Consider the following 25,242-nt stretch of genomic DNA (forward strand, 5'->3'; position numbering starts at 1 on the left):
GTTTATAGACCCAAGGGACTTTACCAAAGGTTATGCTTTCCACAAACTGTCTGCTATCATCATTACTTTTAAATGGAAAATTTTATTTATGCTGCATTTATATTTAGTGTGCTTTTGGTACTAAGTGTACATTAGACATTGATGAATTGGTGGCTTGGTGTGGCAGGATGGTAATAGTAATCATTAAAGTGAGCACTCTGTTTCAGCCATGCTGGATAACTGAGAAAGCAAATTTTAGTTTAAAGTGTTTCTTTTAAAAGTTACTTGTCGCAGTAGGTTCCTTAGAAAAACTTAAGGTGAATTTCTTTAAAAAAGACTCTATTAGGAATATCAATCTGATTTATATACTAATATGGAAGAGTTGATTTTTAGATTATTTTCTTAAAACTTTTTGAATGTTATATCTTCTCTACTGTGCCTTTACAAATAACTATTAATTGGATACATGACATATGTTGTTTATTTTTGTAGTTAAAACAGAGCCAATGAGCAGCAGTGAAATAGTTTCAACAACAGCAGACGGGTCTTTAGACAATTTCTCAGGTTCAGGTAAGGAATAAATATTAGATTTTCACATTAATATGAAACATTATTTTTTGTCGTTTATATATGTACAAATATATGTATATAGACTCATATGTATGTGTAGATTGTCTGTGTAATACTGTATAGTTTTTCTCAGAGTCACATGTTTGCAGTTGTGATGTTTTTATTGTGATGCTGAAAATTTTGGAGAAAAAACATCAAAAGTTGCTGTTCTCATCTCTGAATTATCTTTATTATGTTAATGACTCCTTTTGTTTCTCATCTGTGTGATTTTTCTTTTAAAAACTATTAATTTATTTGTCTGTGCTGGGTCTTGGCTGCGGCACGCAGGCTCTCTGGTCTTTGTTGCGTGGCGTGTGGGATCTTTAGTTGAAGCATGCAAACTCTTCGTTGCAGCACGTGGACTCTAGTTCCCTGAAGGTGAAAGTCGCTCAGTCATGTCTGACTCTTTGTGACCCCATAGACTATACAGTCCGTGGAATTCTCTAGGTCAGAATACTGGAGTGGGTAGCCTTTCCCTTCTCCAGGGGCTCTTCCCAACGCAGGGATTGAACCCAGGTCTCCCGCATTGCAGGTGGATTCTTTACCAGCTGAGCCACAAGGGAACCTGGCCAGGGGTCAAACCTGGGCTGCCCGCACTGGGAGCGTGGATCTTTGCCATTAGATCACCAGGGAAGTCCCTGTGTGATTTTTCTAATCAAGCAAAATACTGGCTTCTGATACCCACTAAACTGACTTGCCAAGTCATCCTCCTAAGTAACTGTCATATCTACTAGAGATTAGACTTTGTAAAGTAGCTTTAGATTTTTAAGTTGGTTTTTCATCTCTTTCACATCGATAAAGTCTGCCTCCAACAAACAAAATATCTGTGTTTCACCTCCATTATATTGAAATTCCTGATAAAAAAAAGTGACTGATAATAAATTCACTGTGAAGATTTGAGTTTATCTTTGTCAAATTACCCAGCTTGGACTCTTTCCATTAAAAAATCATTTTTATCAGGCATAATTCTTCGATTTTTAACCCTCTTCAGGTTGTCTGCTGTGTTTATAAAAGCTCTCCATTGGAAATGCTCTACTTTTGTAAATTTGTGATTGAGTTCATCCAGCTCTCAGGATCATTTCACATATAACACAACTAAAAAGAGTTATATGTAGATATAAAACAAAATGCAGATGCACAACTTTTATGCTAATGGTACCAGCTAGAGGCAATAGGAAATAAAATGTTATACCTATAGTTCTTTAATAAAGCATTTCCTGGAATTTGACTTATGTCAAGCAGTGTGCTTAGTGCTATTATGGATTCAAAGATGTATGAGAACGGTCCTGGCTTGTGGCTTAATAGAGCAACCTAATCACCGGGCCATCACAGTTCAGCTCGATAATGCCAGAGAGAAGCCTGGGAACCCCTGAGAACACCCAGGAAGAAACCGAGTTGGAGTGGGCTGGTCAGGGAAGGTTTTCTGGAGGAGATGCCTATGCTCAGCCTTTCAGAATGAGTAGTAATAAAGCACACATAGAATTGAGGATGAGGAAGCTGGATGGATGGCACATTCCATGGGAGGAGACCAAGGCAAAGAGGCGTGGAACTTGGAGGAGCCACTGATGGATCAACATGCTTGGTGTGTCTGGTGTTAGTGGTGGTGGGAGGGGGTGCTGCATGGGGAGACGGGGGCCAGAATCGAAACAGGCAGGTGTGTTCCATATGGTGTGTGTGTTTTAACCTGAGTGCCATGGGTGGCCCCAGAGGAAGAGCATTGCATGATCATATTCCCTTATGGAATGACTTAGGCAGGATGAAAGGAAGGCTGGGGAACAGAAGGGTAGAGAACAGTTAGGGTTTTGTTTTCTTTCATCTGGACAAGAAATAGTGAAGACATGAAATAGGGTGCTGGCAGTATTCATTGGAAGGACTGATGCTGAAGCTCCAATACTTTGGCCATCTGATGCAAAGAACTGACTCATTAGAAAAGACCCTGATGCTGGGAAAGATTGAAGGCAGGAGGAGGAAGAGACGACAGAGGATGAGATGGTTAGATAGCATCACCGACTCGATGGACACAAGTTTGAGCAAGTTCTGGGAGTTGGTGATGAACAAGAAATTTTATTCATTCTGCCTTTTTCATGATTTTTTTTGCACAGCATATGTATAAAAGTCAAACTTTTAAAAAGGCATCATTTTAAAGTACAAGTTAATCACATACTCAAATACATGATTACCACAGTTTCTCAAAGTTTATATATGAATAATCCCAAAGTATTTATGAATCCCAAAGTATCTATGAATAATGGTATTGCATTGCATCAGTGTTTTTCCTGATTTTTATCACAGTCGTATGGTGAAGAAATTTGTTTTTAAGAAATATGCACTAAATATTTATGTGTAAAGAGGTATCATATCCACAGCTCCAAAAAATGTGAGCTATACAGGTGCATACACACACACACACACACACACACATATATATATAGAGAGAGAGAGAATAAAAGCTAATCTCAGAAAATGTTACCATTTGGGAAGTTTGGGTGAAAGATATCTGGGAAGTTTTTCTACTATTCTTGCAACTTTTCTGCAATTGTCAAATTATTTCAAAATAGGAAAGTTAAAGAATGAGAAGAATGGATGGATTTAGCAGTTTTAGTGGACAAAGTGGACACGCGAGCTCCATTTCCCCTTGTGCCCACTGGCCCATGTGCCCTGCCTCTGTGTCTTCAGCATAGTTCCTTGCAGGTAGTTTGTTCTCATGAAGTTTACTGAATGAATGAATGACTTAATGAATGAGAAAGTGGAGACAGGGAAGAGAAAAATGTCTTTCACGTCCATAGGTAGCAAAAGAAGAAGAGATGATGGTCCATTAGAAAGAGGGTTGAAGGGTTGATGATGACATTTAGAAGGTCGGGGTGGTCTGGGATGCCACTATGAACTTTATAGAGGCAGGGGTGAAAGGTAGAGGCAATCCTGATGAGATAGCAATGGCTTACATTCAAAACAGGAGTGAGTCAGCCTAGAAAAAGAATAGCTTTTCCACAGAAACCTCAGGAAAGATGAACGGGAAATAATGCAGATGAGTTTGAAGAGGAAGAGGAGGCGGCAAGATAGTGAGGGAATTCCTGCCTGATTCCTCTGTTCAAACCCTCCAGCAGCTCCCATTCATCTTTGAATGAAAGATGAATCCTTACAATGAGCTTGCAAGCCCAGCAGATCCTATCGCCTGCCTCCCTTGCCTCCTGCTCTTCCTCCAATCAGGGTCTCTGCAAGGGCAGTCGGCTGCCAAGTACCTCCTTAGGTACCTGCCTGACTCCATCCCTGCCTGACCTTCACATCCCACCTTTTTGATGATATCCACTCTGACCCCCCTACTCAGTGTTACAGAACTCTCACTCTAGACTTTTGATCTCGCTAAATGCTGAATCTCCTGTCCACCAAATGACGCACAGAACTGTTGACAAACGATGGCATTCAGTTGTGTATTAGGTTTATTGTTGGTCTCTCAATCCCGTCAGAATGTAAGCTTGAGATGGCAGGGATTCAGTCTTCTTTTATTCATTTGTATCCCTGACACCTGAAAAGTACCTGGCATTTGTTAGGTAGTCAGACAGTAAAGAATCTGCTTGCAGTGAAGGAGACCTGAATTCGATCCCTGGGTCAGGAAGATGCCCTGGGGAAGGGAATGGCAACCGACTCTAGTATTCTCGCCTGGGAAATCCCATGGATTTCCCTAGTGGTCTACAGATCATGGGGTCACAAAAGTGTCAACATGACTGAGAGATTAACACTTTAACAACACAGGCACTCAGATATTACTAGATAAATTTTGAATACATGAATGAATGATGGCTTCTACTTTTTTTTCTGAAGTGACTCAATATGAGAAGAGAACTGAGGGCATCAGTGAAAGACTAGTTTCAAATAACTGTTTGCCTACCTAGAATAGGTAGAAAAGAGTGAAGGAAGGGGATAATAAATTGAGAGAATATAACATGTCAGGGGTCCTGCCTCTCTTGATGGCTTGGAGAACAGATAAGATGGGAATAAGGAATGAAAATTCTGTGAAAAGAGGATGTTTCTTCTTTAATCTCAAAACTCAGGTCCCCACCTCATGCTTCTGGAGTTGGTTCTTTGTACTTCCCTTCCTCAGCCTTTATCAGCCCTTTAAAAATTATTTTGCATTATCTTTCCTCCACCAGGCTTCCCTGGTGGCTCAGATGGCAAAGAAGCTGCCTGCAATGTGGGAGAGCTGGGTTCAGTCCCTGGATTGGTTGGGAAGATCCCCTGGAGAAGGGAATGGCTACCCACTCCAGTGTTCTGGGCTGGAGAATTCCATGAATTATACAGCCCATGGGGTCACAAAGAGTTGGACATGACTGATCAACTCTCACTCACTTCACTTCCTCCACTAAACCATGGCCCTGTGAGAGTAGAGATTCTTTTGTCTTGTTCACACTTACCGTCCCAGTGGCCATCATGGATTGGAGTCCATGGGCAGTGGTCAGTACATGTTTGTAAATAAACAAACGAATCAGTTGGTGCTGGTGTGGTTTAAGACTGGAATGGAGAAGGAAGTCCATGATGTGGTCTTGAGCCTGATGGTTGACCAGAGTTGAGGCCAAGACTGAATGAGAAAGCACTGGATGCATGACCCAAGATAATGTTGGGATATGTCAGGATGCAGTCAAATGCTAGTTTTTGATCAACTTGAGGCAGTTCTTAGGTGATGGGTCATTCATGGAAGTGTTAAAGAGTTGTCATGAACTTCAGACAAGGGAGGATTGCCTGGGACAGCAGAAAAACAGTGGTTTGCAAGAAACAAGGAGGATGTATTTTCAGGTCTTTATGATTCTGGAATCTGGGAGAAGGATATGCAAAAAAGGATATTTTTTCTCTACTGGGAAAAGATATGCAAAAAAAGTTAGAGCCTTGAAGGTGGGCTTAGTGGAAGGTGAAGAGATTGGTGAAGAGACTGAAGCTATGGAGGATCTTGTTTGCCATAGATTGATTGTTGGACACAGAGGAAAGGATCACGTGAGCTGGGGAATTGGGTCAAAGCATAGCAGATACAGAACAACATGGGGATGGACCTTCATTTTCTATTGTCTTTTAGTTTTTCTCTTCCCTTCTCTCTTCCTCTTCCTCCTCCTCCTATCCTTCCCCTACTCTCTCCTCCCTCTCTTTCATGAGTAAACATGCAAAAACCATGGCATGCTAGAGTAACTATTAATAGGACTTAGGGTTTCTAAGGGAAGAGGAGGCTGGAGAAAGGAATCTCCAGGCATTAACTCCAAGATGGTCTTTATCTCTGTGGTCACTATGCCTCCTTCCTTCTCCATGATAGCTTAAAAATTCATGTCTCAAATATTCAGGGTATCCTAAGGAAATGGATGCCAAAAATAATGAAGAAATAGAGTCACCCTGACATTGGTAATAGCTATTTCCACCTGTGTCCTTCAGTGAGCTCTAGCATCTTAAATCTCTAAGGAGGCAGCGAGGGTCATTCTTTTCCAGGGAAATCGCCAGGTATCCTGGTGTGGGGAGACTGAGAGGAGAGAGGTTGATTTTCCAATGCGTGTGGCTGAATTGAAAAATGCAAGGTCGTTTATTATGTTTTTAAAATACAGGGATGAGAATAACCAATGAAAAGCAATACTTCGATGATTTAAATGTTTATTAAGTTTTTAAAATACAGTCATGAAAATGACCAATGAAAAGCAATACTTTAATGATTTAAATGTTGAGAACAATTGCGGTTGAAAATAATGTGCTTGAAGGGATTGCAAAATATCTTTACCTGCTGCTGCTTCCACTTCCACAAAGCCCAAATTTGTTATTCATTTGTTTTCATCATGCCAGTTGATATTGATCATATAAAGTTGATGTCTGACGTATTTGAAAATTGGAAATTTCTGGAGGAGAAAACACATCTTGTGTGACAAAGTATGATTTCTTTGTAATTGTTCACAGAAAGGTCTGCCTTTGGGGATTTGATTCATTCATTCAACAATTATGTATTGAGCACCTACTATGTGCCAGGCAGTGTGCTAGGCTGTGGGCCAACATAGTGGTGAAAAAGCAAGCTGGTCTCTGTTTTCATGGAGCTTTCATTCTTGTGGGAGAGACAGATGATCAGTAGATAAGTAGCAGCGTAAATAAATAGGCAGCAAAAAGTACTCTGAAGAAAACAAAAGCAGATCAAAGTCTATAGTGAAGAGTGGAGGTAGGGGTCTCTTCTAGAGGGAGGCTTCCTCTGAGGAGAGGGTGTCAGAGCAGAGCTCTTAGGGAAGTGAGGGAATAAGTTTGAGTTAATCAAAGTGAAATAGGAGGAGAACAGGGCTTGGAGTTGAGGGCAAGTGGGGTTGTGACATGATGAGCTAATTAATGTTTTTAAGAGGTCACTGTGTGTCATATAGAACATTCTCTTTAGGAGAAGAGTGAGGAGAAGGTAAGGAGAAACAGGGAGACTGGTGTTTCCTAGTTCAGGAGATGATGTTGGAAGAACATGTTAGCTCACATGCCTCCTGGAGGAGTCACCAAGGCAGAATATATTGTGCCATGGTCCTATTAGGGGAGAGGAGTGGAGGGAAAATGAAGGAAGGGGAGGTTCCTGGCTGTCCTCTCTGCTGGTCACAGCCAAGATTAGAATAGAGTGGCAGATGAGAGAAAATAAGTTGTCACTTTTAGCTTATATTTGGGAGGGAGAGCTGGCTGGACTTAAGATAAAAGGATATGAGGGAAAGAGGAGAATCAGAACTTGCTTTTAGGCTTTTGAGCTGATTGTCCAGCTGAATGATTTTGAATGAACCAGAGGGAGCCCAGGGGAGGTGAACTGAGGACTTGCTAATTTTGAGATTTCTATCAACCTTGTCAAAGAATTCTCCAGTTTGTGGATTTTGCTTGCCTCAGGTCTTTCTCCTCTCCCTTCCTGCAGTAGTATTTGGAGAGCTTCTTTAATTTACACATGAGAGGTAGGACAAAGTGTGAAGTGATAGGAAACTAGTGTGCTAAAACAGAGAAGGAGCCATTGTCCCTCTGTCCCAGGGCTCTGGCCTGCGTCCTGTGGAGTTTACCTATGGTGTGAGGGCCATTTTACTTATTTTGATAAATGGCCTGGGAGCATTCTTTTTGCCTTAGGCTATTCTGGTCTCATGAAATTGCAATTAACCTGAATTCTTTGACTATTATTTTTTAAAAAGTTAAAAGTGTTTTAGGCAACTAAAAGAAAAAGTACTGTAGGTAGAAGGCAGAAGATTCTTGACCTTAGGCTGCATAGAGATCATAGGGGTTTGAATGAGAAAGCCCCAAGGATGTGGCTGTTTATACGGCATTACGTGGTCAATAGTTTTAAGTGTACACAGAGAAATAGCAGGACACTTGGGCAGCATTATAGGTTCTTATTTGCATCTATTTAATAAGAAAAACTGATTCCCATTTATATTATATGTTATGTCTATAAATAACTTAAAATAACAACTTTCATGTCATTATGACTTTAAAAATTCTACTTTGCCTTTGACCTAAACTTCACAGTCTCATTAAACACACATTGTTTATTGATAACTTACCACATGCTGAGGGCTTCCCTGGTGGCTCAGATGGTAAAGAATCTACCTGCATGCAATAGACCCAGGTTTGATCCCTGGGTTGGGAAGAACTGGAGAAGGGAATGGTTACCCACTCCAGTGATCTTGCCTGGAGAAACCAGGACAGAGGAGCCTGGTGGGGTACAGTCCCATGGGGTCACAAAGAGTCTGAACGACTGAGCGACTAACACACATACACACACAGACACACACACACACACTATTACCACATGCTGCACACACCCCTACTACTACTACTACCACATGCTGGGCCCTATCAGGTGCCAGGAAACAAAGGAGAATAGGAGGTCCTTGACCCCAGAAGCTCGTGGTTAGCAGAGGAAACTAACACCTATACATTACATACACTAACCAGCATGCCAGTGTTTGTTAGTGTGGTGAGCGTCACATTGCCAGTGTTGACAACATTCTAAAAAGTACAGGGGAGGAAGACATTATCCTAAAGAGAAAATGATGTTTTAGTCCCAGTGGAGGAGTGAGTGTTTGACAGGCAGAGGAAAGAAGAGGCAGTAGGGTCTGACATGAAGAACAACCGAGGCAGATGGGAAAATACACGGCATGCGTGGGCAGTTCTCAAGTCCAGGGATGCTGTGTCACCCTAAACCCACGGGTGGGTGGATGCTTCAATATCTTGATACATTCCGCCAAGGATCTTTTTTTTCTTTTCTATGGATAATGTAAGTGGAGTTGAGACATTGTAAGCTGGAGAATGGACATGAAGTTGCCATGTAGGGAAGATCAGTATGGTGGCAGTAGTGAGAGTCAAAGGGTGGGGGTAGAATACAGGGAGTGCAGCTCAATGGCTATTGATCCAGGCCAGGGGAGACTTACTGAGAACCCACCCCAGGACTGGAGGGTAGGAATGGAGAATGCAGAACAGCTCAGCAGTCTCTTCTAGATTGGGGTGGTTGACTTGAGAGTTATATAATGTGGGGAGGGAGCTAGGATGATTCTGAGGTTTCTGATTTCTAAGAAGGGGTTGAGATTGCATGTTTGGGTGGAAAGAATGGGCATATATGAGTTCAAATACCAACCTTCTTATTTGTTTGGATGTGTTATTTAATTTCTAGCCCCATATATAAAATGGGGACAAAGAATCCTATTTTTAAGCATTTTACTGAATATTATAGGTAGTGATGCTGTCCTTTGAGTGGACTTAAAAATACAAAAGGAGGGGCAGATATAGGGCAAAGAGAGTGGGAATTTAGGAATCTGAGATGGTAAGCATTTCTTACACAAGCTTTGTATTATTCACTTTTTGTCATTATTTCATTTAGTCCTCATAGCCAGCCTATTGGTGTGGGTAGTATTGCCATCATTTTACATGAGAACATGTCAAGGCTTTGTTGTTGTTTAGTGCTAAGTTGTGTCTGACTCTTTCTCGACCCCATGGACTGTGGCCCGCCAGGCTCCTCATGCATGGGATTCTCCAGGCAAGAATACTGGAGTGGGTTGCCATGCCCTCCTCTAGGGGATCGTCCCAACCCAGGAATCGAACCCAAGTCTCCTGCTTTGGGAGACAGATTCCTTCACTGAGTCACCTGTGAAGTCCTGTAGAGACTTAGAGGGAAAAAACAACTTGACTAAGACCACACAGAAGAGTTGGATCTTGAATCTGAGCTGAAATTAAATTCTGATTCCAGAACCTGTGCTTGTGTTACCACACTCCATAGCCTCCTAAATCTCTCCTCATTTGTACACACACAGAGGAGGCATATAATCTAAATCAAAGCCTCTCCAAACCTACCTTACCCTGTATAATAACGCTGATAGCTTCTATTATTCTATTTGTATGTAAAAACAAAATTACTGGGTGGAGCCTATTAAGATGAATTTAAGAGCCTGTTAAGTTGAATTCATGGGTCTTTTCATGGGTCATGACCCACAGTTTGAAAAATACAGGGATAGAGCTTGAAAAGAATAAAAGGGATTTCTGTGGCTTCTATCATCAGATGGCTTTGGGGTTCATTGTGTGTTATAGTAGATACTTGTGCTGTGGTTTCATTTTTTAAAAACTCCCTTTCCATCTAATTATCCAGCAACTCCCTGGGTAAATCTCCTTTGCCCTTGGTCTCTTTCCAGGCCTAGAAGGGGAGTAGAAAAAGACTGTAGTCACAGGTGACCCAGGCAGTGGCAACACCTGTGGTCCCAGCGTTCTTCCACCGCCTCTCCCTTCTATAAATTGCAGTATTTAACTTGTCCTCCCACGGCTATTTGTGTTGGCCTCCCCACGTGTGACACCCAGGACTTGTCTTTGCATGTTTGTGTCTGCAGCATGGAGCTCAATGCCTGGAACAGAGTGGTAACCCAACATGTGCCAAGAGACGAGGGAGGGGACGCCAGCCGGGCTAGCCGGCCCTCTCTTGTTCATATGGCCTCCGTCTCTTGCCAATAGCCAGAGGGTTGAAATCTAGCAACTCGGAAGAGTAAGACTGACCTCCGGCTATTCTCTTGTCACTGGATTAGGCCAGTCTTTTACCAGGAAAGGATTACTCATAGATTTTGAGATTCGAATGCAAATCTACCACTATTCTCCCGGACACAAGCTAGAAAATTACATTTTTGAAAAACATAACTGTATTGATGTGATGTTGTGAAAACATATAAAACTTGGGGTATGTGAAAGTTTACAAAGAGTCTTAATGTAGAATATAATAAATAAGAGCCTCTGCAGTGATTATTAGTAGAAAAAGAAAACAAACATATTACATCATATAATAATTGTACCCAAAGCATATATGCACCTTAGCCAGGAAAAGAACAGGAAGAATTTGAGGGTAAATGGGGCAATACGTATATAAATGTGTACATATATGTAAATGTGTGTATGTAAATGAGTGTATAGGTAAATGCATGAGGATAGTTATGTACATAAATAGAAACCAAGAATTAACATTTTAAGGTGTTAGCAAAAAGTATGTCTTTTTGCTTCTTTAGTTCAGAATGAGTGTAGAATATTTGCTAAGAGAGTTTAGTGCATTTCTGAGACTTACTGAGTCAAATCTGTGTGATTAAAAAGAAATGAAATTCTGCTTGAATGCTTAAATACTCTTTAAAAACAAAAACACAACTTTGTGACTTGGACACTGAAGTGGAGCACATATCTCTGAAAGGCACAGGAACATCCACCTCCAAGCAAGAAAATAACAGGCTGAGTTTGCAACTTGAGAAATTTCATATAGGAATACATTTTTATTTTAAAAAATTGCTGAATCAGTGCAGGAAAATGAGAATCTGTCCTATTTCTACTCCCTTGAGAGACTAGACTGTGTTTCTTGGTACTATGGTCTCAGGGGTGTGTTTCCCCTTGAGTCCAAACAATAGACCAGAGGACTTTCCGGTCCTGCCTAGCCCTGTTCATCCCCCACCTTTGAGTGCATTGTTCCAAACAGTAGCCAGGACTCCCTGTGCTCTTAAAGTATTGCCACTGTAAAAGTCATCACTGACTGGTATTTAAGAAGATTGTGAGTGTATTTTCTAAGAGTTGATGTCAAATCAGAATCACTTAATCAGTGTCTGTAGGTTCCTTAGTATAGTCTAACTTTCTATTATGTTGACTTAGGAAATTGCTATTTCTGCAGATCAGAAAGGTCTATGATGTCATGTGGTCTACCCAGAGCTGAAACTATATCAGTGTTATCAAACACATATTTTGTGTTTTTCTTTCATGATTGTGCATTATTTTTCTTTTCCAGCCATTGGGAGCAGCAGCTTCAGCCCAAGACCAACTCATCAGTTCTCCCCACCACAGATTTATCCTTCCAAGTAAGATGTATTTTCTCTTAATCAATAAATAACTTTTCCGAGTAGTCTTTTACCTTATTTCAAGTCAGGTCTGGTGCCCACATGTTACATCTTAAGTTAAACTAAAGTGTGTTTCATAGAGACTTAAGTGTACTTATGTAAACTTATTTGGAGCATCACCTAGGAGGGACACTGAAATATTTCAGTACTTTGTCTATGATAGTTGAAGGTTATACATGAAGAAACAATCTTTAACTAGAATTTATGATTTGGTTGTTAATCAGTTACCTTGCATGTTTCCATCTAATGCATGGGCTTTCTATTTTCTGTCATTTCTGACAAATAGCAGACCATACCCACATATTCTTCCTACCCCTTCCTCACAAACTATGGCTGCATATGGGCAAACACAGTTTACTACAGGAATGCAACAAGCTACAGCCTACGCCACGTACCCACAGCCGGGACAGCCCTATGGAATCTCCTCCTATGGTGAGTAATCCGGTTGCTTTAGCAGTGGTGTTGCCTAGTGGGCACACCTGTGCGTGTGAAAGTGTCACAGGAGTGGTATATAGAGATGGGGCTCTTGGTCACTTGAGAAAGGGCTGTTACCTTTTGTGTCTGAATTCTTAATATGATTGTTTCTGATGAACATTGTAAGAAGGGGTGGCTGCTTATCTTGAGGTCAGAAGTGGCAGATGGATAGCATGGTTCATATGCTTTCTTGCTCTTTGGTTTTTTCCCCATTTATATCTCGGTTCTTAATTTGCCATTTGAACACTTGGTTTGGGAATCCAAAGTATTCTGGTGCATATTTCTGATAAAACTTCTGCGAATGAAGTCTTTTGGGGGTGAAGATTCATTTCCTATTTATCAGGTGCTGAGCTATGATTAGAGAAGTACAAGCCACATTCAACAAACCCTGGCTCTAAACTTGATGGGAGCAGTCGTTTCATATGTCAGTGTTATCAACCACTAGGAAAAGTGATCTATATCATGGCTTGGGCTGCACTTGAAAGAGCCCAATCAGGAAACATTGAAAGCTCACATCCTTATTTGTTCCCTCTCACCTGGAGATTATTTTTATCTTGGTGTAATTTAACTCAATTGTTAACAGGGTCAATGCCTATAAATTAAAAATAAAGCCAGCCAAACTTCAGAGTTTAATTCTTAAAAATCTTAGGATTCCAAAAATACCTTCTTTTCCATGGAATGGTAGCTATAATCTTAAACAAATTGCAACTTGTTGGAATATAAAAATATGAATTATTGGCATTTTATTACAAAATAAATAAAACCTGGTGATCCAGGGAAAAAATACATGAAATTTTGGAAGCAATGACTGAAAGAAAAAACTAGTGGATTATTTTGTGATCAATATTCTAATTTTCCTTCTGCTATTGTTGTTTCATAATCTTCTCAGTATGTTGAAACAAATAATGTTCTTCTTCAGGTATTTCATTGATTGTTAGAAGGTAAATTATCTTTGTTTTTTTGTCCTGTCTTTACCCCAGGCAAATTTCCCATATATACATTTTACAGAAATGAAAATCTAAATTATGTATTACTTCAGCTTTTATAGTTTTATTTTAAAAAGATCACAACTGAATGTGATCCAGTGAAGTGTTTTTCAACTAGACTTAAAAACAGGCATCAAATGGACTTCCTAGAATTATCTTTCATTTCCATGACTTTGCTGAGTTTCTTAAAATGATGTTAAATACAGATCAAATTATCTGTAATTTACTTTTAAACTGTTCTTGTGCTGAAAGAGGAAAAAGGTTCCATGATTTGAATTGCGTGACTTCAAATTCTGTAATGTGAATTAAGGCAATCCCCCAATTTATATTCTCAAATTTTATTTACAAGCTGATGATTTGAAATATAAATGTATATTCTAGGGCAAACAATATTCAAGTACTATAGATGTATCAATGCTGCCAGGAGAAGGTACCTTTCCTGGTACTGCTTTGGCTGCTACTCACATAACTCTCTTGGTTTTTTTGTTTTGCTCCTCCCCATTCAGTCATGGTTGGGCCCTTTGCCAATTTCTGGGTAAGGACTCCTCTAGTTTTAAACCATCAACAGATGTCTCTGTTGTTTGAAATAGTTGGTCCAGTAGGGTGAGCTGAGCAGACGTTCTAAGGTTATACTCCCAACTAGTAAAGTGAGAATGGGGATTTTCATATGGTAGGTGGGGATTGGGAAAGTGGTGAGAGTAAGGCTTTGTGTGAAGGACTTGATCCCAGAGCCTTCTGTGCTTATAAATCTGGGAGTAAATAATTCTCAGTCCTGAGCACTTTCCTGATCCACCCTCCTTCTTCTCTTTTTGTGCCTTGAAGGCAAGGAGATGCCCTAGAGCTTCTGGCCCGCCATTCTGTTTTTCTTGGGCCAGTGCATGGAAAAATATGGCAGCTTTCTTTTCATTGTTTGCTCCTGGAAGAAAAGCACATAATTTAAATTTATGGGTTTTAACCCTAAACTGATAGTTAAGATTCTGATGGTCTTAGAATTCTGACTGTCTCTGAGGACGTGTGTCCCCTGACTTTTTAATTAGACCCAGTGAGAAAAGATAGGCAAATGTTTTCCCAGTAAGGGCAGTGGGTCCGTGGGGAAGAAGGGGTCATGCCATTCTTCACTGGATCTGCATGGAGTCAACCAGTGGGATGAGTTTGCCAGCTCCTAGCTAGAAGCCATGGAGATGGGTGTCGCTATGGGCATTTTCTACCTCTTCCTGCTTTTCTTTACCTGTTCTTACCACAAAGATTCCCATTCTGAGCCTCCAGGCTGAAAACAGAGCTGGCACAGGTGAAGACTGAATGTACAACAGTATAGCATCAGAGAGAGAGAGAGAAGGAGAAAATCCCTATTGTGACCCTATGAGAAGGCATTGAGTTTCTGGAGCCATCAAACCACCTGTATCGGGCAGCTGTTTTTCCAGGGACCATTTATAAGTGTGGCTTATTCATTGGTTTGGGATTGCCTTTGCAGGGAAAGTGACATTTTTTAAATGCCAAGGTTGTGTTAAGACTGTGATGCAAGGCCATTATGAGGTTGTTTAGAGATACTTCAGAAATTAGAGTAAGCTCTCTCAGCCAAGAGTCAGATTCTTCCACTGCCTTAGGAAAGTTACCTAAATTCATTCTACTGATGAAATTCCCCTAAAATGGAAATAAACAGTGAGACTACTGTGTATTCTAGATCCCAAAGATATTATTTATCTTAAGTGCAAAGTAAAATTATTCCAAAATGTGAATTCCCTTGGCAGACATTTTCCTCTCCTCCCTCTGTGGGAATTAAAGACAGTTGTTAACTTTCATGACTGTCTTTAATTATGATCCAAGGCTGAGCCTTGTGCAACGATACTGCCAAACCCAAGTCCTGAAATTAGGATGTCAGCCTGGTACTTTGGGATGTATTTGGGGGCACAAATACTTTATTTTTATATTATGTGATTTTTAAAAAGCATACTTTTAAAAATACATAAAAAGGTGTACTTTAGGTTACACTTAAAAAGTTATATTTGAATACATACTTGAAACTACAAGGGGCAAAAAGGGAACCATTGGTTTCCTTCATGCTGTTCTGTAGGACTGAATTTTTTACTATTCTGCCTTCCTTGTGTTTACTTTGTGGATACCTGGGAAAAGATTTCCTCCTGTGTTGCTTAATTCTATGTCCAGGATTGCGACCTCTGACCTCAAAATAAATTATGTACTAAAATCAGCATTGTGGTAGAAAGAGTAAAGAAAAAACTTTTTAAATGCTATGAGGTTAGAGACTTTTAATCACTTTTTAGGAAAAAATATTTTGATTTTGACATTAATGTAACAGTGTTTAGAACAATATAGTTCATTTTAATTGTGACTATTTCTGGACTATAAAGGTGATCTTAAACTCTTGTAAAACAGCACAATTAATTACAGAAGCTAAATTTTGTAACAACTAATCACTGGAGTTAAATTTTATAAAAAATAGAATTCAGGAAAACAAAAAAAGGAACAGTGGAGACAGGCATTCAAATCTTTCATAATCCTGTTTTTAGTTTTTTAATTGAAGGTAGAGTTAAGGGTATTTCACTCTAAGCATGTTTGGCCTTGGCTATTGAGATAATACTGGGAAAAGTTTGTGACTGGATAGCTGTGGGGGTGTTTTTGTATACTCACCAGCTGTTGAAAATGAACAGATAGATAAGCTATCACTAACTGATTTAGGTGCATTGTGGGCAGGCATCAAGACTGAAGGTGGATTGTCACAATCTCAGTCACCTGGGCAGACAGGATTTCTCAGCTATGGCACAAGCTTTGGGACCCCTCAACCTGGACAGGCACCGTACAGCTACCAGATGCAAGGTCTGTATACATACTGACATCGCTCCTTTCATTAACCCTACAGGATAATTAGATTCTAAAGTGGACCCTGCTATTCTGTATAAGTTGTGGATGATGGTAAGTGGACTGGGCTTGGAGGCAAGATGCCTGGTTCTCATTGGGCTCTTTACACACCTATTCGCCGAGCCTAAATTTCCTTATTTGTTATTAACATCCAGGGCTTAGACAGGATGATCACTAACATTCTTTTTCAAAAAGCTCTAAAATTTTTTGTGATGTTGAAGTTTTCTGCCTTTGCTTCTATCAGTGAAAAAAGGAATGGAAAAAAGTAGGAGTCTATGATGTAATATCCTAATGTGGACTGTCCTAAAAACTGACACTTATGGCCATTCAGCTTTTTTCAAGGGGCTGTGTTTTCTTCATTATCACATTTCTGGAAATGGAACCGTGATAAGTGTTGGCTAAATAATCTGTCAAAGACCAGGAGATCAAATTGACAGCCACTCAATGCATCTTCAAGATATTGCTTCCAAGGACCCATTCCTGGGTTCTGATTTTGAAACTGTAGACAAAACATAATGTTAAGTACATGTCATATCATAAGGATGACAGCTGAAAGTTTGTATTGTCAAACTCTTTCAAGAGTAGGCATTACTGTAATTGGCAGATTATTGTCATGCAAATGTGTCTGTAAAGTACTTGAAATCTGTTCTTGCATAATTTAAACATTCTTCTAATATATATATATTTACTACTAATTAGTTCAATAAATCATATCCTTTCAATAGTGCCAAACTATAGTCAAATTGCTTCCCAGGTGGCACAGTGGTGAAGAATCTGTCTGCCAGTGCTGGAGATACGAGTTCAATCCCTGGATCAGGAAGATTCCCTGGAGGAGAAAATAGCAACTTACTCCAGGATTCTTGCCTGGGAAGTCCCTTGAACAGAGGAGACTAGTGGGCTACAGTCCATGGGGTTGCAAAGAGCCAGACATGACTGAGCGATTGAGCGAATTCTACTATAATTCACACTATAGTAGAATTAAATATCTGTTTTAAAATTTTATTTGCTTTTCTTTATTGAAGTGTAGTTGATATATAATATTACATACATTATAGGTGTGCAACATAGTGATTAACCTTTTTAAAGGTTATATTTCATTTATAGTTGCTACAAAATGCTGGCTGTGTTCCCCATGTTGTACATGTACTCTGTGTACATACGTGTGCGTGTGTGTGCGCTAAGTTGCTTCAGTTGAGTCTGACTCTGTGTGACCCTATGGACTGTAGCCTGCCAGGCTCCTCTGTCACAGATAAAGAGAACAAACTCGTGGTTACCAGTGGGGAGAGAAAAAGGGGAACGGACAAGATAGGGTAGGCCCGCTGTCCTCTCCCCACTGGAAAACACTAGTTTGTTCTCTCTGTCTGTGAGTCTGTTTCTTTTTTGTTATATTCACTAGTTGTATTTATTAGAGTCCACATACAATTGATATTGAGGTGACTTAGCACATAATTGATATCATACAGTATTTGTCCTCCTCTGTCTGACTTATTTCACTTGTCATAATGCCCTTCAAGTCCATTCATGTTGCTACAAGTGGCAAAATCTCAATGTTTTTTATGGCTGAGTAGTATTCCACTGTGTGTGTGTGTGTGTGTGTGTGTGTGTGTACATGTACATACACACCACATCTTTATCCATTCATCTGTTTGAAGACACTTAGTAACCTGCTATTTTTAGTAACATATAAACATCTTTTCATATCAATAAATTCTGTAGCATCATTTTAATGGCTGCATGGTTTCATAGATGTATCTTATTTAATCCATTCTCAGACATCTAGAGCAATTCTACGAATGTCTTATGTGCATCCTTAATAATTCCCTTTGAGTAAATTTAAGTGTGGCTAGGTAAACTGTTTTAAACTCATTTAAGGATTTGTAATGTTTTTACACAAAGAAGGGCTGTGAATTAGAGTGAACACATTAAATATTTAACTTTTAAAAATTTGTCATTTTGGAAGGTCTGAGATTTTATTGTTATTTTCATGTGCATTTTTCGAAAATTGAGCTGATAAACCATTTTTTCTTTTCTAACATGGTGATGTTCATCTTTTCTTATTATTTCTTATACTACACTTCTTAAACTTTGGTAATGTTTTATAGATATTTTCTATAAAATATTTTTTATATTTTATAATGTTTTCTATAAAACATAAATTTCTATATTCTATAATGTTTTCTATAAAACATTATGTAATAGATACATTTCCAGTTTATCATTTTAAAGAGCTTTTTTCCCTGCATGGGGAAGGTAAAATTTTATGGGACCAGATCCATTAATCCTTTCATATTTGTTTTGCCTTTGGTATAAAAAGGGCTGAATTATAAAGTTTTGAAATACTTGATGGCTACAAAGTTAAAACTGTCTTACAATGGATGATGTTTATTGTTAGAAGGATATTACTTTTGTGCCCGATTCCAAAATTTGAAAGCTGCCTTGGGAAAAGAACTATGGTTGTGTACATGCTAAATGTCAGTTGAGTAAAGGGATAAAAAGAACAGAAAGTGATGAGACTACATTGAAGAATTGAACCATCTTAGGCTTTAATAGTGAAATGGTTCATAAGGTGAGTAAAGTCTGTAAAGTTCATTTGTGTGAAGTAGAGAGAAAGTAGACAAACAGATAAATGAACTATGCAATTGCGGAGTCTTGGGAAAGTTAGGGGAAAAAGTTGGGTGCTGTGGTGGGTTCCATTCTACCCTGGGCATACAGGTCTCTTAAAGGAGAAGTGGATCCTAAGAGTCCAAATGAAATAGATGAAGTGCCCTCCAGAGAAGAGGGATTACCTACATGTGTGATTCCTGGGCTTGAGCCCACATGCAGCCAGCCCCTTGGCTACCATCCACAATGCGTTGAGTATAGAAATTGCAAGTAAGTGTTTAGAAATGTTTATGGTATGTCATAGTAAACTTATTATGTTGGTGAAATGAAACACTAATATTAAGAAATCAGACATGGACTCTGTGTCTTTTCTTTTTTCACCTCATTCTTTTAGTCATATGTAACTATTATATTTTGCTAAGTTGTCAGTCTGAGAAGGATTAGAAGTAAAAACAGGGTTGTATCTTGGGGAATTCAAGAAGGGCGGCACTTGAGAGTTCTTTTTTAAGGCAGTTATAATCTTTTGCTTTCTAGTTTTGGCATATGTCCTAATATTGGAGATTCAGTTCATAATTTTTCATTTATTCAAGTTTACTTTAATAACTGTATTATCAACTGGCCATATTGAAGAAATTAAAGATCTTTTAAAATTAGAGGATAGTTATTTTACAATATTGTGATGATTTCTGCCATACATCAACATGAATTAGCCATAGGTATGTGTATATATATATATATGTCCCCTCCCTCCTTTCCTCTCAGATCAAAAGCTTATGTGGCAGAAAATTCCTAAGAGAACTAGCTAGCTATCAGATGTAAGTATAGCTTAAGAGTATAAAGAAGAATGGAAATGAAGAAGAAAAAGTTAACTTGGAGGAGGAAAAGAGTCTTCATTTTAAAGCAGAAATAAGGACATTTGTAGAACTAAATGTAGCATTGCTCTCTAGTCATAGATTTCATTGCATCTGGGATATTGCATTAAAACTTTTTGTGTTTTTAGGCATACTCTGGTTGAATGGTCTTTCCAGTGGGATTTTAGAACCCATTTTCACTAAAATTTTGTTTCATATGAATGTTTGTATAATGGCACTTTGCTCATTTTTAGAGTAATCTGAAAATATGATTTTCACACATCAAGCCAGAGAATACCATGCTGTTAACTTGAAACTTGCCAAAATGATGATGGATAATGATACATGATATTCTGTGTACTACTTATAGTCACATATGGATAAATAACTAAACTGATTAATATGAATTTCTTAAACATCAAGTGCATTGTAAAAAAAAATTGGCAAAACTAATACAATTATGTAAAGTTTAACAATAAAATAAAAAAAAATGCAATGGATGAAATGATATTATATGTCCAGTTGTGGGAATCTGTTGACCTTTGTCGTTCAATACTGTTTTTCAATATAAAACTTTCTATAATGTATAAAATTATTTTTAAAATTCTCCAAATTCTATTATCCTTAATGGATCACAGTGATTTTTGTTCATATCACTCTTATAGCTGTTAAAAATTCTTAGAATCCTGGATGACAGTATACATATTTTAGTGATTTGGGAGTATTGATGTTTTACTTAGCTTTTTCTCCAAGATCTTTTGACCTTTAAAATATAAAATATGATGAGTTATTCAGAGATTTAGCTGCTAAGACTTCACATTAGGATTTCACAATATTAGAAGAAGTACTTTAGTAACCAAGATGACTCGAACTAACTCAGTGGTGACATATATGCTTTAGGTGTTGTGCTGATTAACTTCAGGAGAATTTATGATGATCACCTCTTTGGTTTGTCAGATTTAGAAGGTTGGACTAAAGATATAATCTTGCTTTCTGGCAAACAGTGTAGGTACTGGAGTCAAGCTGCCTGTTGAACACCCTGCCCTTGCTATTGTGGGACTTCAGCATGGGTTCACCTTCATGACTCCATTTCTTTGTCTTGAATATCGTCTGTTCCCACAGCAGTGGGCTTCCCAGGTGGTTCAGTGGTAAAGAATCTGCCTGCCGATTCAGGAGATGCAGGTTCAGTCCTTGGGTCAGGAAAATACCCTGGAAGAGGAAATGGAAACTCACTGCAGTATTCTTGCCTGGAGAATCCCATGGAGGAACCTGGCAGGGTTGCAGAGTTGGACACGACTGAGCAACTGAGTGCATACACATACCCACTGTAGTGTGGCTAGAATTCATTGAGATTATCTGTGTATGGGCTTCTACGGTGGCTCAGTGGTAAAGGACCCACCTGCAATCCAGGGGATGCTGGTTTGATCCTTGGATTGGGGAGATTCCCTGAAGAAGGAAATGGCAACCCACTCCAGTATTCTTGCCTGGGAAATACCAAGGACAGAGGAGCCTAATGGGCTATGGGATTGCGAGAGTCAGACATGACTTATCACTCTGACCGACATCTAGCACTGGTAAGCATTTAAATGCTTAGTTTCATTTAACTGTGTTCATTTTGCTAGTGATGTGGTGGTGGTGATTATTATTATTATCATTATCATCATCATCATGTAATAGTTCCAGATTAGGAAGCACTGCCAAATTCTCCTTCTCTTGCATTTCCCAGGAGGAAGAAAAAAAAAAATATATATATATATGAAATAAATATAAAAATTTGATATATACATTATATATATAACCAGCATAGATTGTTCCAAGAACCCAGTAATCAAATAATCATGGCTAGAAAAGAGCCAGATCTAACTAATATGCTGGCAAGGAAGGAAAATCACTGTCAGCAAAGGTCAGGCTTTGTGTACATCATACAAAAATGTAGAAGAAACAAGAGAAAGCAGCCAAGAACATCAAGAAAATCAGAAGAGAGGAAAGGCTCTGTTGGCAACAGTGGTGGTGGGTGCTGGAAAGCAGGAGCCATGGGTAACACAGAAGGGTCCTGGACAAAGAAATGAACTGAGCTTCCTAGGTGGTGCCAGTAGTAAAGAACTTGCCTGCCAATGCAGGGGATGTAAGAGACCCAGGTTTGATCCCTGGGTCGGGAGGATCCCCTGGAGAAAGAAATAACAACCCACTCCAGTGTTTTTGCTTGGGAAATCCCATGACAGAGGAGCCTGGACGGCTACAGTCCATAGGATTGCAGAGTCGGATACGATGAGTGACTTAGCACACAGGGATGGGAAGGAAAGAAGTAGAAACTGAGTCCTTATGCCCCAGAAATCCCTGCAGTCACAGTGCAACTTTGAGAGGATCTGATGGGGAAAATGGAGGTGAAAGCCATTTTAAACACACAATTTAGTTCGGAAGCCACAATTAGAGAGGACAATGGGAACGTGACAAGCTATGCTCTATCAGGGTAGAAAACTCTTGTCCGTAACACAAAATAACAGCTACCATTGATTGTGCACCTATCATAGGCCCAAGACTTTTCTAATTATTTTACATATATTGTCTCATTTAATCCTTAAAATAACCTTGAACAGTGGCTTTAAAGCAACAGTTCAGTTCAGTTCAGTCCCTTAGTCGTGTCCGACTCTTTGCGACCCCATGAACTGCAGCACGCCAGGCCTCCCTGTCCATCACAGACTCCCGGAGTTCACTCAGACTCACGTCCATCGAGTCAGTGATGCCATCCAGCCATCTCATCCTCTGTCGTCCCCTTCTCCTCCTGCCCCCAATCCCTCCCAGCATCAGAGTCTTTTCCAATGAGTCAGCTCTTCGCATGAGGTGGCCAAAGTACTGGAGTTTCAGCTTCAGCATCATTCCCTCCAAAGAAATCCTAGGGCTGATCTCCTTCAGAATGGACTGGTTGGATCTCCTTGCAGTCCAAGGCACTCTCAAGAGTGTTCTCCAACACCACAGTTCAAAAGCATCAATTCTTCGGCGCTCAGCCTTCTTCACAGTCCACCTCTCACATCCATACATGACCACAGGAAAAACCATATCCTTGACTAGACGGACCTTTGTTGGCAAAGTAATGTCTCTGCTTTTCAATATGCTATCTAGGTTGGTCATAACTTTCCTTCCAAGGAGTAAGCGTCTTTTAATTTCATGGCTGCAGTCACCATTTGCAGTGATTTTGGAGCCCAGAAAAATAAAGTCTGACACTTTCCACTGTTTCCCCATCCATTTCCCATGAAGTGATGGGACCAGATGCCATGATCTTAGTTTTCTAAATGTTGAGCTTTAAGCCAACTTTTTCACTCTCCTCTTTCACTTTCATCAAGAGGCTCTTTAGTTCCTCTTCACTTTCTGCCAGAAGGGTGGTGTCATCTGCATATCTGAGGTTATTGATATTTCTCCCGGCAATCTTGATTCCAGCTTGTGTTTCTTCCAGCCCAGCGTTTCTCATGATGTACTCTGCATATAAGTTAAATAAACAGGGTGACAATATACAGCCTTGACGTACTCCTTTTCCTATTGGGAACCAGTGTGTTATTCCATGTCCAGTTCTAACTGTTGCTTCCTGACCTGCATATAGGTCTCTCAAGAGGCAGGTCAGGTGGTCTGGTACTCTCATCTCTTCCAGAATTTTCCACAGCTTATTGTGATCCACACAGTCAAAGGCTTTGGCATAGTCAATAAAGCAGAAATAGATGTTTTTCTGGAACTCTCTTGCTTTTTCCATGATCCAGCGGATGTTGGCAATTTGATCTCTGGTTCCTCTGCCTTTTCTAAAACCAGTGTGAACATCTGGAATTTCATGGTTCACATATTGCTGAAGCCTGGCTTGGAGAATTTTGAGCATTACTTTACTAGCGTGTGAGATGAGTGCAATTGTGCGGTAGTTTGAGCATTCTTTGGCATTGCCTTTCTTTGCAATTGGAATGAAAACTGACCTTTTCCAGGCCTGTGGCCACTGCTGAGTTTTCCAAATTTGCTGGCATATTGAGTGTAGCACTTTCACACCATCATCTTCCAGGATTTGAAATATCTCAACTGGAATTCCATCACCTCCACTAGCTTTGTTCGTAGTGATGCTTTCTAAGGCCCACTTGACTTCACATTCCGGGATGTCTGGCTCTAGATGAGTGATCACACCATGGTGATTATCTGGGTCGTGAAGATCTTTTTTGTACAGTTCTTCTATGTATTCTTGCCACCTCTTCTTAATATCTTCTGATTCTGTGAGGTCCATACGATTTCTGTCCTTTATCGAGCCCATCTTTGCATGAAATGTTCCCTTGGTATCTCTAATTTTCTTGAAGAGATCTCTACTCTTTCCCATTCTGTTGTTTTCTTCTGTTTCTTTGCACTGATTGCTGAAGAAGGCTTTCTTATCTCTCCTTGCTATTCTTTGGAACTTTGCATTCAGATGCTTATATCTTTCCTTTTCTCCTTTGCTTTTCGCTTCTCTTCTTTTCACAGCTATTTGTAAGGCCTCCCCAGACAGCCATTTTGCTTTTTTGCATTTCTTTTCCATGGGGATGGTCTTGACCCCTGTCTCCTGTACAATGTCACGAACCTCATTCCATAGTTCATCAGGTACTATGTCTATCAGATCTAGGCCCTTAAATCTATTTCTCACTTCCACTGTATAATCATAAGGGATTTGATTTAGGTCATACCTGAATGGTCTAGTGGTTTTCCCTACTTTCTTCAATTTAAGTCTGAATTTGGTAATAAGGAGTTCATGATCTGAGCCACAGTCAGCTCCTGGTCTTGTTTTTGTTTATTGTATAGAGCTTCTCCATCTTTGGCTGTAAAGAATATAATCAGTCTGATTTCAGTGTTGACCATCTGGTGATGTCCATGTGTAGAGTCTTCTCTTGTTGTTGTTGGAAGAGGGTGTTTGCTATGACCAGTGCATTTTCTTGGCAAAACTCTATTAGCCTTTGCCCTGCTTCATTCCATATTCCAAGGCCAAATTTGCCTGTTACTCCAGGTGTTTCTTGACTTCCTACTTTTGCATTCCAGTCCCTTATAATGAAAAGGACATCTTTTGGGGGTGTTAGTTCTAAAAGGTCTTGTAGGTCTTCATAGAACCGTTCAACGTCAGCTTCTTCAGCGTTAGTGGTTGGGGCATAGACTTGGATTATTTGATATTGAATGGTTTGCCTTGGAAACGAACAGAGATCATTCTGTCGTTTTCGAGATTGCATCCAAATACTGCATTTTGAACTCTTTTGTTGACCGTGATGGCTACTCCATTTCTTCTGAGGGATTCCTGCCCACAATAGTAGATATAATGGTCATCTGAGTTAAATTCACCCATTCCAGTCCATTTTAGTTCACTGATTCCTAGAATGTCGACATTCACTCTTGCCATCTCTTGTTTGACCACTTCCAGTTTACCTTGATTCATGGACCTGACATTCCAGGTTCGTATGCAATATTGCTCTTTAAAGCATCAGACCTTGCTTCTATCACCAGTCACATCCACAGCTGGGTATT

General features: G+C 39.6%; 1 protein-coding gene across 10 annotated transcripts in view; it reads left to right on the plus strand.

Annotated features, from left to right (window-relative positions):
• EYA1 (EYA transcriptional coactivator and phosphatase 1) overlaps positions 1 to 25,242 on the plus strand; it is a 193,975-nt gene that overhangs the window by 33,621 nt on the left and 135,112 nt on the right. For 3 of the 10 annotated variants that reach the window (XM_070382268.1, XM_070382274.1, XM_070382271.1), the window contains 4 exons: positions 472 to 549; positions 11,840 to 11,909; positions 12,235 to 12,380; positions 16,103 to 16,240. In XM_070382268.1, the coding sequence (XP_070238369.1) occupies positions 472 to 549; positions 11,840 to 11,909; positions 12,235 to 12,380; positions 16,103 to 16,240 (432 nt within the window). Of the gene's footprint in view, positions 1 to 471; positions 550 to 11,839; positions 11,910 to 12,234; positions 12,381 to 16,102; positions 16,241 to 25,242 lie in introns of those variants that run through there. The other 7 variants (XM_070382270.1, XM_014481995.2, XM_070382269.1 and 4 more) reach the window with 5 other exon arrangements.

This window comes from Bos mutus, chromosome 14 (genome assembly GCF_027580195.1).
Source record: "Bos mutus isolate GX-2022 chromosome 14, NWIPB_WYAK_1.1, whole genome shotgun sequence".
Classification (NCBI taxonomy): Eukaryota; Metazoa; Chordata; class Mammalia; order Artiodactyla; family Bovidae; genus Bos; species Bos mutus.